General features: G+C 38.4%; 1 protein-coding gene across 9 annotated transcripts in view; it reads left to right on the forward strand.

The window, feature by feature from the left end:
• The window catches only part of cadm1a (cell adhesion molecule 1a), a 304169-nt gene that overhangs the window by 263631 nt on the left and 24831 nt on the right, over positions 1 to 15707 (forward strand). For 7 of the 9 annotated variants that reach the window (XM_077233180.1, XM_077233183.1, XM_077233187.1 and 4 more), the window contains one exon: positions 8898 to 8984. The exons of the other annotated variants lie outside the window; for them this stretch is intronic. In XM_077233180.1, the coding sequence (XP_077089295.1) occupies positions 8898 to 8984 (87 nt within the window). The remainder of the gene's footprint in view (positions 1 to 8897; positions 8985 to 15707) is intronic. 9 annotated transcript variants of the gene reach the window in all.

Below are 15707 nucleotides of genomic sequence, written 5' to 3' on the forward strand. Positions count from 1 at the left end.
AACTGTAGCTTGTTTATTGAGGATGCAGGACAACCAGCTAATATAGCATTACAGTAATCTAGTCTCGAGGTCATGAATGCATGAACTAACTTTTCTGCATCAGAAACAGATAGCATGTTACGTAGCTTAGCAATGTTTCTAAGGTGGAAAAAGGCTGTTCTTGTAATATATGAAATATGATTTTCGAAAGTCAAGTTGCGGTCTAGTATAACACCCAGGTCTTTTACTGTAGTGGATAAAGTAACAGGACATCCTTCTAAATTAAAGCTGTATTGTAAGGGATTTTGTGGGTAGTTTTTTGGACCAATAAGTAGTACCTCCGTTTTATCTGAATTTAACAGCAGGAAATTACACGTCATCCAGCATTTTATATCATTTAGACACTCTGTCAATTTAGATAAGTTAGTGTTTTCATCTGGTCGTGATGAGATATATAATTGAGTGTCATCAGCATAACAGTGGAAATTAATTCCATGTTTTCTTATAATATTACCAAGTGGCAGCATGTATATTGAGAATAGCAGAGGGCCTAACACCGATCCTTGCGGCACTCCATAGTCTACTGACGTTATCTTTGATTTTTCCCCATTTAAACAGACAAAATGGTAACGGTCTGATAAGTACGATCTAAACCAGCTTAATGCCTGTCCCTGAACACCAGTGTAGTTTTGTAGTCGATCCAAGAGTATTTTATGATCTATAGTGTCGAACGCAGCGCTAAGATCGAGTAGAACTAGTATTGAGATACAGCCTTGGTCAGAAGCTAAAAGTAAATCATTTGTAATTTTAACTAGCGCAGTTTCTGTGCTATGATGCGGTCTGAATCCCGACTGGAATTTTTCATAGATATCATTTTCTTGCAAGAAAGAGCACAATTGAGCGGACACAACTTTTTCTAGTATTTTAGACATAAATGGAAGATTTGAGATGGGTCTGTAATTTGCTAAGTTATTTGGATCTAATTGCGGTTTCTTAATGAGAGGTTGTATTACTGCCAGCTTGAATATTCTTGGAACATGACCTAAAAATAAAGACGAGTTAATAATATTGAGAAGAGGCTCTTCCACTACAGGTAACACTTCTTTCAGTAGTTTAGTGGGTATTGGATCTAATAAACATGTTGTTGGTTTAGATGCAATGATAAGTTTATTTAGCTCTTCCTGTCCTATAGTTGTAAAGCGGTGTAGTTGTTATAGAGGGGCCATAATTGAGGCCGAATCATAAGACATCATAGAGGATTGTATATTTACAATTGTGTTACGGATGCTTTCTATTTTCTCATTGAAGTAATTCATAAAATCATTACTACTATATTGTAACGGAATATTTTGCTCTGGTGATGTTTGTTTATTTGTTAGTCTAGCCACGGTGTTGAATAAAAACCTTGGATTATTTTGGTTATTTTCTATTAGTTTGCGGAGATGCTCAGCCCTGACTGCTTTTAGAGCCTTTTTATAACGTGACATACTGTCTTTCCACGCGATTCTAAAGACCTCTAAATTAGTTTGTTTCCATTTACGCTCTAAGTTACGAGTTTCTCTCTTGATTGCATGCGTAGCACTGTTGTACCATGGTGCTTTAGTTTTCTCTCTAACCTTTTTTAATCTAATTGGTGCAACAATATCTAGTGTACTAGAGAACATGGTGCTCAAACTGCTAGTCATTTCCTCTAGTTCATCTGTTTGTTTGGGTGCACTGCGCAGCTGAGATAGATCAGGTAAGCTATTTGAGAATCTATCTATAGTGGTTGGAACGATTGTTCTGCCTGGTCGATAACGTGGCGCAACATGACAAATTTCAGCAGTACGTATTACGCAAGATACCATGTAATGATCAGTGAGATCGTCACTTTGCTGTATAATATTTATATCAGTTGGATTGGTTCCATATGATATAATTAAATCTAGTGTATGATTTAGACGATGAGTGGGACCACTGACGTTTTGCGTGACCCCAAAGGAGTTTAATAAATCTGTAAACGCAGCCCCTAACGCATCATTTGTATTATCTACGTGCAGTGTTGGGAGTAACGCGTTACAAAAGTAATGCATTACAGTAACATATTACTTTTTGCTGTAACGCAGTAGTGTAAGGCATTACTAATCAATTTTCAGTAATATTTTACTCGGTACATGTTCAGTAAGGCTTGCGTTACAACAGACTTTTAGTTTTGATTGTTAAAAAAAAAAAAAAAAAAAAAAAAAAAAAAAAAACAGCAAGACCGCGAGACATTAATGAATGAAAAATGCAAGTAGGCTAAATTACCTGTTTGTGGTCAGTCAATAGCCGCGTGTGAGGTCCAAGTCTGTAAATAAAGACTAAATGGCAGCGTCTGATTTATTTGTATAGCGATTTATTTTTTACAGGAGTGCAGTGAGGTATGATTTCGGCCTCTGTGCTCACGCTGGCCAGTGGAAAAGCGGCTAATGGTGAAGATGGCATGAAGAAGACTGTACATTCGCGAGATGGACGTATGAGCATTAGGCTATTCGTTCTGTGTTTTCTTTCTAAACAGTTAGGCTATGTTTATGTGGTATTTTTCATGTTTTCATCACGCAATCATGTTTTTGATGCCGTGGTGACGCGTTCATGTAAGGGCGGCGGCGCTGCCGATAAAGCACCTAAAAGCTGTCACAAAGAACCGGCAAAAGCAATGATTATGAATATGTCAAATATAGGAGAAGGAGACATTTTAATTGTTTATTAATAAAGTCAAGATGAAGTTGACGATGCTGACTCGCGATCTTCGCAGTAGGCTAGTGAATGCACCCGAGAGAAATGCACATTTCATTTCATAAGCAGAGAGCAGTCTGTTTTCTTTCGTTTTGAATTGTTCTGTTTACAAGTAGACATTTCAATATATATATATTTTTCAGGTCCGTGAATAAGCTTATAGGCTACGCTGAGTTTCGGTTCATTTATGAGAAGCGCTCTAGTTCACGCCCTGGCGCCTCCGTGTCGTGATTATCTATAATTGTCTGCTATATTTAGCCTACTTCTTATTTTTTAAATCCAGGCAATTGGTTGATGAAACATTGATTAAAATTATTATAGAATTAATACAAAACGAAATTCACTATAAAGAAAGGCTTTGTGTCTTCTGTGTAAGGCCTCTGTGAAAGTTTTAAAGCAGTCTTTTAACGTCCGTAACGGAGAACTGTCACGTCTGTAACATTGATTTTTCCTCATAAATGCAAACACGAAAAATAAAAAATAAATGAATATTTTATGTTCTGTGGAGAGGCAACCCTTCTTCATCCGATTTTCGCAGTGTAATTCACAGAATTACAACAAAAAAAATCGTTGCCTCCTAAAGGTTAAAGATTGTTTTTGTCACGCATGACTGTCTATTTCCCTAATATTAAATATAAAACGCATGTGTAGACTGATATTTTTCTAATGTCTGGACTCCTTTCAAGGAGGAGCCTATGGATAAACATACGTTTCAATATTTTGGTATTAATGTATTTTATGAGAATTTATATTTCAAGTTTTGACTGCAAATGTCATGTCTGCAGGTTTGTGGATCTGAGTGCCCCGATTTCGGTTTCATATCGCATATCGTTACAGCCCTAGTCATTTTAGAATGTTAAGTTCTACTTCTGTATAGTTATTTTGGTGAAAGTAACTCAAAAGTAATACAGGAGTAATGTAACGGATTACAATTCTGAGACAGTAATATTGTAAGGTAATGAATTACTTTTAAATAACAGTAACAAGTAATGTATAATGTATTACAGTTTGGAAGTAACTTGCACAACACTGTCTACGTGTATGTTAAAGTCTCCAACAATTATTGCTTTATCGACATTGACCAATAGATCTGAGAGAAAGTCAGCAAACTCTTTTAGGAAGTCAGCATAGGGCCCTGGAGGTCTATATAGGCCAAGGCTAGAGATAATATGGATTTGTTTCTTACATCTAAGAGCGTAACATTTTGCACAAGTACTTCAAACGAATTAAACCTGTGACCTTTTTTCTGAGTAACATTAAGAATATCTCTATAGATTGTTGCAACACCGCCGCCACGACCGATCAGACGGGGCTCATGCTTATAACAGTATCCTGGTGGAGTAGACTCATTTAGACCGAAATAATCATTTGGTTTAAGCCAGGTTTCAGTAAGGCAAAGTACATCGAAACTATTATCTGTGACCATTTCATTTACAATGACCGCCTTAGGTGTGAGCGATCTAATGTTTAGAAGACCTAGCTTTAGAAATTGTTTTTGTTCACTGATATTTAGATTTTCTGGTTTAATTACAATAAGATTTTTGCTATATCCTACACTAGATTTATTGTTTGGCCTCACTAAGCGAGGAATAGACACAGTTTCTATATAATGTTCTACACTACTTATATCAATTAAGTTGGGACAGCAAAGACTGTGATTTGGACTTGGTGGACTATGGTGTGTAACGTCTTGGAGATGTTGGATTTTTTTTCAAATTGTTTTAATATACTGTATAATTAGTATTTTTATTATTATTATGGTCATTCAGTTGATTCCAATTTGTGTCTGCTCCACATTAGAAGAATTCAAAATTGAATATACTGTAGTATATTTATACATCATAATACATTATTCGCAGTAGGACAACAGTCAACATTAAGCTTAATGTAGTGACTTCATTCAAAAGCACGGATGCACAGCTCTTTGTCTTTTATGGAATAGATGCTTGTTGCATGTTTTGTAGGGGTTTTCATACTGTTGGGTTGCTTTGTAATTGTTGAGAAACATAAATCTCTCATAACATGGTTCAGCTGGCAGATTGGATGGGTGCTGTTTTTAAGTGCTTTCATGTCTCATGGCTCAAAGGCAGAGGAGCCTCTCCCATCCACACCCATTTCATCCCGTCTGCCAGAGTCATTAACAAGGCCCGTCTCCTAAGCCCTCCCTTCATTAGCCTTTCATTGGAGTCGATCGTTTCAGTGCTGCTGCCAGTGTCAGATTTGCAGATACTTGTCATTTTATGCTGTTCACTCACCTCTCGTACATTGATTCTACAGAGAGGAGGAATGTGTAGTCTATGGAGGAGGAATGCACTCTGATTGAATTTATGCTATATGGAATTGCACTTATGCCATTTATTGATGTAATTAAACAGTAATATTAAACAGTTGGAAGGAATTCCATGCATATGCTTTTGCATATGTTCTCCCCCTCTAAAAATAGCATTTGATCGCTATTTTCGAAAACTTTTTCTTTTCTTTGATCATAGATACAATTATGACCACTCTAATCAGTGCAGCCAGTGCAATTTTAGGATGTAAAATTACTTTTTAAAAGTATTTAATTATTTTAAAATAATTATCCTTTTGGTTTTTTGTCGTTTTCAGTCATTTTTGTTTCAGGAACCATTGAGAGGAAATACAGTACAGTATAGTTTAAGGACCACTGTTTTAGTTGTTAGTGTGTTTTAGTGAGTGTTTATACTTGTGTTCCAAACCTAAAGCTGCCATATAGCCCCAAATTATCATGGGCATTACAATATTTGGGTTAAGCTACCTTCCCTCCTCTTGCTAGTTTTGCTAGAGCAAGCGAAAATCTCCTTGAACAAACACGCAAAGCTGCCTGATGACAGAAGGTTGCTTATGGGCAAATCAACAGCCCTGAGCACCCATTGCTAATCACACTATTACTCATGTGTGTTTTTCCCTCTCCATGTCGTTCCTGAATGACTGTTATCTGTTAGGAGTCCCAGGACATGCCAGGAAATGCCATGCCGATTAAAGTGCTCATCTAGTCAGCTCCTCGTATGTACCTCGCTCTCCTGATACCCTTCCATGTCTCTGCGAGCCACTCATGCGTTGGTCCGCATCTCATTTGGGAGATGCAGCGTTTTAGCGAGTGGCTCAGCGAGGGAGAGAGTAAAATATGAGTTCTCGTTCTAGCGTTAGCCTTTGCGTATCTGGGGAATCAGTGTAACCGGCAGTATTTTGCAGTGTCCCGGGTTTAATGAGCCTGCTACACACACACACACACACACACACACACAAGCCCCAGCCCGTCGCTATGATTCATAATGTGCCGTGATAAACACACGCTGGGATGACATGGCAGGTATGTGCTGTGAAAGTCAATAAGCCTTGATAGACCAAGGCAACAGTTTGCCTTCTAAAAAGACATCCTCCGAAAAATGTACAAAAAGGGTCTGTTTCTAAACGCGGTTAGTTATAGATCCAATTGGCCTGCCAAGTTTTTAATGAGCTATTGACATCTGTGATCTCAAACATCTGTTGGGCATTCACAGTTCATAACGGTGTATCGCCAATAAAGTTGCCACTCCGCTGAGTCGGATATTGTGCAGAGTTTAACCGAATGTGTGTTAAGTAGGGCTTTCACTTTCTCCCGTCTTTCTTTATTAAAACATTTATGTATCTGCTAGTTCATACAGCATTAAGCTTCCCAGACTCAGCACACATTATTTAATGCAAATGTATTCTATAGTAGCTATTGATCAAATGTGCTGCTGCTTGTAAAGTGAGCTATATTGCTCTTCGTTAGACTGTATTTACCATGCTTGACTGCTCTCTGGGTTTCCTTCGTCAGCTGTTTCCTTTCCCCTTTTTGCCTTAGGATATTAAGGATGACCAAGCGTATCAAAATATTAAACATTTTAGCCCATGTACTTTTAGAGAGATGCATGATTGTTTAAATCCCACACAATTCTGCACTTCTGGAAGGTGTCTGGGAGAGAAATTTTCACCTAGCTGCGATTGCCTTGTGAATCAGTGTAGTTTGAGACAGGTAACAACTTACAGCTGACATCCTGTGATCCATTATGTTTTTTTATTGGCATGCCAAACATACAAATCTTTGAAAGTACCTTTTCCGTCAGAAAGTGCAGTAAAGCAGTCACATCCGCTCCTGTCTCTTAAAGAGATGGACCGAGTGCAGTGGGGTATACTGTAGTTTTTTTATTTTTTATGAAAAATAAATGTGCTTGCTTTTTGTTTAATCATTTTATAGTTCATTATTTATATTTCCCTTATATAAATACCTGTCATACTTTTAGTAAATAGAATATACAAATTACACTAACTTTCAAATGTTTGGGCTTAGAACATATTTTTCTTTTCTTATTTGTAAGAAATTGATAATACTTTCAGCAAGGATGATCAAAAGTGACAGTAAATGCATTTACAATGTTACAAAATGTCTGTATTTCAAATAAATGCTGTTCTTTTGAACTTTCTATTCATTAAAGAATTCCATAAAAATGTTAAGCAGCACAACTGCTTTCAACATAATACATTTTTCTTGAGCAACAAATCATCATCAAAATTATTTCTGAAGGATCATGTGACACTGAAGACTGTAGTAACTTGTACTTGTATTTCACAATATTACTGTTCTTAATTTTTTATCAAATAAATCTAGCCTTAGTGTTTATAAGAGAATGTGTAGCATAAGAGAGTATATGCCCCTGTTAAAATAGTGCTATTAAATATTTTTATTTGTGAAAGACTGAGTAATTAGTCCGAGTGTTATAGTAGTAAGGGCAAAAATACTTTTTGTGTGTAAAGTGAAATGATCACATGTCTTTTGGACCAAGGTAAATGTAATCCTGAGTTATTTTACTCATATTAATCACACCAAATATGTTCCCACGTCTACTAATAAATTTTTCTATTAAAACAGTCAATGTATCTTTTTATAACATCATGCGAACACTTTAGTCCGATATGAGACAATTAAACATTGTGAGTGTATATTTGAACAGACCTTGAAACGGTATTACAACTGCACATCTATCGACTGTTATTTTAACGGGTAAATATGGCCTTAGCAAGTGTTTAGCGCGGAGTTAAAAGGCCTGTAGTGTGGCATGACACTCAATACATAGCTTCCATTTTCTGAGTGATCTGTGTATCAGGAGAGGAGATGGAGGCAGAGTTCCTCTCTGCCCGCGCTTCATCCTGCTGGATGTTTATCATTAGAGAGTGGAAGCGTTTCTGGGCTCCCACCGAGCTCTTTTGATGGAGCACAGACAACAAAGTGGGGAGGGGAGACAGCCGACCAATCTCCCCCACCACAGATGTTAACACAGTGGTATCTGTCTGGACGCGCTGGGCAAACAGTGGCGCGGACCGCGTCACTTTTCACGCCTGTTATCTCCCATGCCCGCACGCCCTCCTTTCCCATTACTCATTTCATTAATGTTTGCCTGTTTGTCTCTCCGTGAAAAATCCTGATCGCCCCACGCGCCGGACTGGCTAACGCTCACGCTGGGTTAACTCGCCGACATCAAAAACGCTAAGCCTGTCACGACCACAGCTGCTGTCTCTGGGTTCTATCAATATTGCGTCCAGCACTCCACACTACAAATTGCTAAATCAGAAGCAACATTAGTGGATAAAAGGGGGGAAAGCGGCTAATGAAGTGTGAAAATGCAAAAAACAAACATGAGAATGTATGCCAGGACCCCTTCTGTGTGTCATCGCTATGGTCATTTGTTAGCATGGACATTTTCAAATGCATAACCATCTGCATTTTATGTTTTCCTTCATTTCTAATCATTCCCTCATGTCATCATTTCATTTTTGTTCAGTTTCTTTTAATTGTTGTTAAATGCTGTTTTATTCTATTTCCCAAACATTAAATCAGCAGTAAATGTTCACACACACAAGAATATGTCACCACAGTACTATTCCCACAGTTACCTTGTGTAATGACTTCTTCACCAGAGAGTAATATTTCATTTTGTACAGTAGTTATGCTTGATAATTCACTAGTAGTTTATAGACTAATTTGCCATCTGTGGAGTAAAGCTACACATAATACACATAAACACAAATCAGTCTCTCATTGTTGTTGATTTGATCATGTTTGGTTTTGTTTTTTCCTGATTTTCCCCGTATGTCATGTTTTTTTGTTGTGTTTTTCCATCTAGATGCCCTTACCACAACCCCTAAACCCACAACCACAACCACCACCACCACCATCTCTGCCACAACCTCCCCTCCAGACATCATACAAGGTATGGTATGACCTCCATCCACCTGCTCAACCTGAGTGTGTTTGTGTGTGCGTGTGGATGACAGAGAAAAAGAGAGAGACGGATAGACCGCCAGCAGCTAGCCAGGCCTGATAAGATTCTCTCGCTGATTATGAGAGGACCGTGTCCCATATGAGACCGGGCCAGGGCTGGGCCGACTCGCAGCTCTGTCGGTGCCACATGTCAGAGCTGGCTCTCTTCACAATTCTCTCAAATTTTAGCCCAGTTCGCTTCTTTAGCGGCCTAATCTTATCAGGATCTGGCGCTGTATCCAGGCCTGTCTGGTGCAGGGATTACAGAACCCCCTTTATGTTTCCTGTGGGCTGACAATGACGGCAGAGTCTTTGTGGCCAAGAGGAACCAGGATCAAGCATGTACATGTTTGGATTTCTCATTTACCGAGCCAACTACATCCGACTGCACAGGGATAATGATACAGAAATCACGTTTTTTTTTTCGTGCTTGTTTCATTATATGAAATCGCTGTCCACGGAATCCAGTAGTGTATTATCACATTTTGTTTTTTGTTTATCCAAAGCAACTAAAGGTGCTTTCAGGGTGTCTTTTATCAGTATGTGTTCCTTGGGAACCTTGGTGTTGGTAGTGCTATGCTACACAAGTTGATTGTCTCCTAAATGTCATGTTTGTGGTGTAAAACATGGTATGGGTACAGGTAGCCCCTCATTCTCTTATAATTCATTCTCACAAACTTCTGGGGCCAATTGCATAGCTACTATTAGTGTTCTAGTCAAGACCACCTAAACCAAGGGCAAGACGAAGAGCAGTTTGTGTTGAGACCGGGACCAAGACAAGACAAAGGCAGGGCGAGACGGAGTCAAGGCCAAGACCAGACCATCACTCCTTAAATTAATCTAAAAGATCCACATTTACTGCCTTAGAAATGTCTTATATTTAATACAGTTAGAAGAATAAGACACTATATAGAGCTGTTACCAATCGAATGAAATCACTTACAACAAAATTCATCTTTGCACTGCAGAGGTGGCATAGAAACAGCATCTGAATTGGTACAGTTACAACTGCATTGTTTTACAAACAAAATGTTGGTTGATGAACATTTGTACAAAATATACAATCATATATTACGTTTGCAATCGTGCTCATATTTGTGAGAACAGCTCTCTTGTTCTTGTGTTATTGCTTCATTATATCATGTCATAATAGTAAAAAAGATCTCATACATTTCGAATTTTGTGGGCGTTTGTGTTCAATTTGACAATCCCTCATTGATTTCTGACCCGGCACAACAGTAACAAAAAAAATCATATTAGCAATAAGTTATTGATTGCTTTGGAAGCAGGAGGTTTTACATTCAATTACATTAATGATGTTCACAAATAAATCAGAAAAAGCACCGGCATTTTAATGAAATCCCGCATTTGTGGTCTTGAGATAAAATCCGAGTACTCTTAGTCTGAGATCGAGAGAAGACCGAGTACAACTATTCTGTCCAACTAGCAGTCTTACTTTTCAGATTCAAATTAGACCATATACCATTTTTTGTAACTGACTTAACAAGTTATGAAGAAATAATTTGTTGACTTGCAAGACTAATCTAATCTAAGCAGTTTACCCCGGACTGCGATTGTTCCTGGCTCCTCCCTGCAGCGTTGACCTGGTTTCACACTCACTTGATTCTATCGAATACTGGGGCGTTTGCATTCGTCTTACATCACAAACATGCACGCCGCTTGGGATAAAACAAAACTCAGGTCAATATATTGTGTTTTTTATTCATTTTGTGCCATTATGCACAGAACAGTGACGCAACGACACTTGCGTCTACTGTATGTGCGTAAAATGAACGCAGCTTTCTGCTGCTTGCAAACAAACTCTTTTGAGGAGACAGCTGATTACGAGCCATTCATTTGCAAGTCAGTTTTGATTTGCTCTATTGCTAGAACATGTAATGTTATTCTTGAAACGTTAACTGCTTTAATATTTATATTACTTGTAACTTTGTTTTTGAAAGAAGCTTCTTATTCGCTGCATTTATTTGCTAAATTGATATACATTGATATATATTTATCAGTTTATTACAGTAGTCAGCATTTGAAGTGGATCAAAAAAGTTCATCAAAGTTGTTCTAAGACAAGAACGGGTTTTGTTCAAAATTCATGTATAACTTTGATGAAAGGTTTTGATCCACTTCAAATGTTGACTACTGTAAATAAATGATATATAATATTATAATATTTTTGTGGAAACCGTGATTTTTATTTATTTCAGGATTCTTTGATGAATAGAAAGTAAAAAATTGTATGAATTGAAAGCAAAAATCTCAAACATTTTAGTAACCCCAATTTTAATAAAAATGTAACATAACCCCAAACATTTGAATGGTTGTATACCAAGTAAATGGCTATATGGTAATATTCAGTCAGTTTGTTTACAGGCCATGATAAAGTGCCCACTGTTAACCCTTAGCAAACATTTAAAAAAAATGGACATAACCTGCAGGACTTAAGCTTCATTTAACAACATCTAAATAGTTTCTGTGTTCATTTAAAAAAAAGACAGATGCATGACTGGGAGGACAAATCTATGCATATGGCGTACGGCCACGATGTTGTAGCTACAATTAACTTTTTTTTTTTTTTGCACCGGGTTCGTCTGAACCTGCTTGTTTTATAATTGAGTAAACTCCTATTGTAGGGCCGGCTCTGTTGCCGAATGATACCAATGCCCCTGCGATACTGACCACCGCAAGCTCATTAGCTACTCTAATCCACTCTACTCAACATAAAAAGCACACAAAAGCTAATACGGCCCCAGATGATGGAAAGCTAAATCAATGTTGCTGCTGGTTTCAATCTCTAAAAGAGAACCTGATGTAATTTGCTGCCTGTAATGATTGTGATATTGAAGCAACCGATTGAGATCGTTTTACTCTCTGTTTTTCTCCTTCCTCAAGGCAATTCTTTATATTACAGTGAAAACCGTGCAGATTGCTAGAGATGGGGCTCCGCGCTTTGTTGTGTACTCGCGAAACCGAGTGGGAGCGGCCGTCGGTTACGCAAGCAATCATAATCTTGGACTGACTTGTGCGGATGATTTGAGAGAATCTACAAAGGGCTGAGAAATGAATCGGCTTTGATTAGGCTACATGATTGTGTTTAATGAAAGAAGCGATGACGCATACTAATGAGACACACCCTCTTTCCTCATTAACGAGGTGAATGAATCTCGTTAACATCGCTGCCTGCTGCACACATTGAAATCCTCCAGAGGTCCAACCCGCAGGCATCGCTGTGGATAAACGGCCCTGTTAGGGAAAATATTATTCAATTACAGTTATATTGCGAATTGTTTGTGTGAAATGATTCCAGCACTGCCTCGCCTCCGGATGCGCTTTCCAAATGCCGGGCCGTGCAGACCTATAGCTGTGATATATCAGGCTGCATTTTTATCGCTTTTCCCTTAAAGCATATCCTATTATGCCCATGTACTTCAATAGGAAGAGTGGGTCCTAAGCAGCAACACTGCTCCCTCCTCCTGCTGATTTCATTTATCCTTTGGCTGGATGTGTATAGTTCAGGAACACCACATGAATGTATCAGTCCGCAGAGGTGGAGGCCACTTAGAAATTTAATACATTTTTGATAAACTATATACAGCTAAAGCTATAAGAGAAATGGAATGAGCTATACTGCACTTTTAAAAAATCTATTAAAGCCCTAACGCAAGGCTAAAGTGCTCCACAGCTTCAGGAGGTGACATTTAGAGATGACTAAATTGCCATTTACACTGAAAAATAAATGGCTAAATGGAGGGGCCTTGCTTGCCACCATACGCAATGGGGACAGATGTCATTAATTTCTATTTGTATTGCCTTTTTTTCCTCTGCTAAACACAGCTCAGAAATGGATGTTTATCGATATTTCTGAGAGCTCTTTTATTTCCCACAAAGCTTTTGCAAATTTGATCAAAGATGAGGCTCTTCTTCCTCTGCCGCTTTCTCTGTGGCTGACAACACAATCTGTCCTCCATCTCTCTCGTTTCTCTCTTCTCGTCATTTGCTCCATCTCTTTCTGTCCATTTATCTATCTGTGACTTTGAGCCGCAGTGAAAAAGGAAGACTAAATGAAGATTCTGAAGGTGTTGTTTAGTCCTCACATGTCCCCATTTTCCCCAGACTATTGTGTTTATTTTTGTAGCCAAACCCCACAATCTGTAATTCAGAGCTCAGTAATAGAAAGAGGCTCATAAGAATGAGATCCTTCGTTTCAGACTACTCTCTCCCTCAATATTTTCTTTTATAATCTATCTCTTCCTCTTTTTCTATTTTAGATTGAGCACAGAAATTGACATCAGCAATTCCATTTAAATGTATAGAGTGGTAATGCAATTGACCTTTGTACTAATGTGTTACAGTTAGTGATACTTCAGTTAATTCTTATAGAATTAGCAACTAGATTTACATTTTTAGAAGAAAATCATAGACGTCCTGCCTGTGTAAAAATTGATACCTAGGCTGGTTGCTAGGGTGCTATGTGTGGTTGCTAGGTGATTGATTACTGGCCCAAGTTAAAAGATATGATATTCTGATCCATAGATGTGGCTCAGTCTTATCTTCAATATCTTCAGTCGGTCACATTATAGTTTGGGGAACACATTTCTACTGTTAACTATGCCTTTTGCCTCAAACTCCTAATTATGTGAATTAGTGATAATTGCCCTAGCAAGCACAGCAAAGCATTGCAATATGCCATTAAAAGTAGCTTTTTAAAACAAGTAAGACTTTTAATGTAAAATAATGTATATTTCTTTGCATACCAATATAAAGCAAATGTCATATTCTGGATAAATGGGCACTACAAAAGGCACAGCCAAAACAATTGTTGCCTCATTAATGACATCCTTGGCCTTGCTTGGTTCGGGGGGTAATTGATGAAAGAGCATAAATGAAGTCGGCGTCTGATTCATTTTAGCAAGTAACAAAAAAAACTAAGGGAGGGGAGAGGGAGGAGAAAATAGTGCTTTTGTCGGGGCTTAAATTGCATAAACACCATCTGGTAAACTGATTTTGAAATTGAACAAATGAATTGCCCAGCAAAAGCACTTGCACATAAGATAGAAGTCCATTTTTCTCCCTGTCTGATTCCCGCTGCAGAATACAAGCCAGACAAAGAGAGATGGCTCGCTGGCAGAGAAAAGGCTAATTCACTAAAGGTCAATTGCATTACCACAGGGAAAACAACCACTGCAGTGCTTTGATACACAACCCAGAGAGACCATCCCCTAGAATGTTTTGCACTTAGCGTCAAGCAAACAAAGAAATGCTCCCAATAAGTCTTTTTTTATGTAGAGGTATATTGTTATGGGAGCTATGATTACATTCTATGATGGCTAACTGGAGATAGGCTGGTAGAACGGCAGAGAATATTCAGCGAGCCAAGCCTGAACCTGCCTGACATCACAGGCTGCCTAAACACACATACTAATAATACACACTCAATGAAAAAAATGATAAACCTTATGCATTTCCTCATCATTGTCCTAGTCAGTCACATACTCAAACAGGTGCCTAATGTATTTCGCAGCAGATTATACCAAGAACACATTCTCCATTGGTTAAATGGGATATATAATGTAAATATACAGAGTGTGCTGTGAAATCATGATGAGTGTCATTGGACACAATTGCCGGCAATTGCCAATGGAAACAATTGACAATTGCCTATGGAAAGCAGATGACAAAGTAAACTGAATATAGTGTCATGGTTATGAGGAAATTAGATGATTTGAACATCCAATCCTCACCTTCTGTCTCTCAGTTTTAAAAAAATATGATATGATATGTAGGGATGGGCATGTTTAATCGACGATCGATTATTGATCATTAAGAATTTCGTCGATCACGTTAATTTGTTATCGATTATCATTAAACTAATGCTGCTGCGGAAGGTGAACGTGTTCCCCGGGCTGGTCAAGTTAGCGCGGAGGTACCTGTGCATCCCGGCAACGTCAGTCTCCTCAGAGCAGGTGTTTTCAGCGGCTGGACTGAAGCCTTGTTTACACTCGAGGCGTCCGCACGAGCGCGAAGGTTAGCGCGGCAAAAATGACGTCATTGCGGTATTCGGTGTTTCACAGGCGAGCGCGTCGAGTATAAACGCCTCGTCTGTTTGGGTAGGTGCGCGCGCAGTCTGCGGAGACTCGCGCTGCAGAGCCAGGCGAAAGTGTAAACGAGGCTTGACGGTCAAGTTGCGGTCGCGTCTGACCCCAGATCATGTCATCAACATGCTTATCTTTCTCAACAAAAATCAGTAGACTGGTGTAGAAGTTGTATGTGAGTTACTAGTTATTTTTTATGAGGCTTTGTTAAGTAGCCTAGCCTAATTGATTGTTACAGTAATCTCTCTGACCCTCTTTCTCGACTTCGTTCTTGGATAGTTTTGAGTTACATTTTGACAAAACCTGTCAGATCTAAGTATTATTATGTTTTTGGTTAAGTTATTGTTTAACATGATTTTTTATTATTATTTATTATTTTGGAACAAACAAGGGTCTCTGTTTAAGAACGCCAACTCGCAGCTGCAGGTTCCGTTGCTTTCGAGCACCGCAGCGGATATATATCTTCAAGTTTAGCCTAACCGAACGTCCAGTTTTACTGCCACAAGTTGATCATCTTGTAATAAAGATCTAATCGAGGAAAAACACGCTGTATTTTTGTATTTTCATTGC

This window comes from Siphateles boraxobius, unplaced genomic scaffold, assembly GCF_051911475.1.
Source record: "Siphateles boraxobius isolate OS27281-9 unplaced genomic scaffold, OSU_SipBor_1 18, whole genome shotgun sequence".
Classification (NCBI taxonomy): Eukaryota; Metazoa; Chordata; class Actinopteri; order Cypriniformes; family Leuciscidae; genus Siphateles; species Siphateles boraxobius.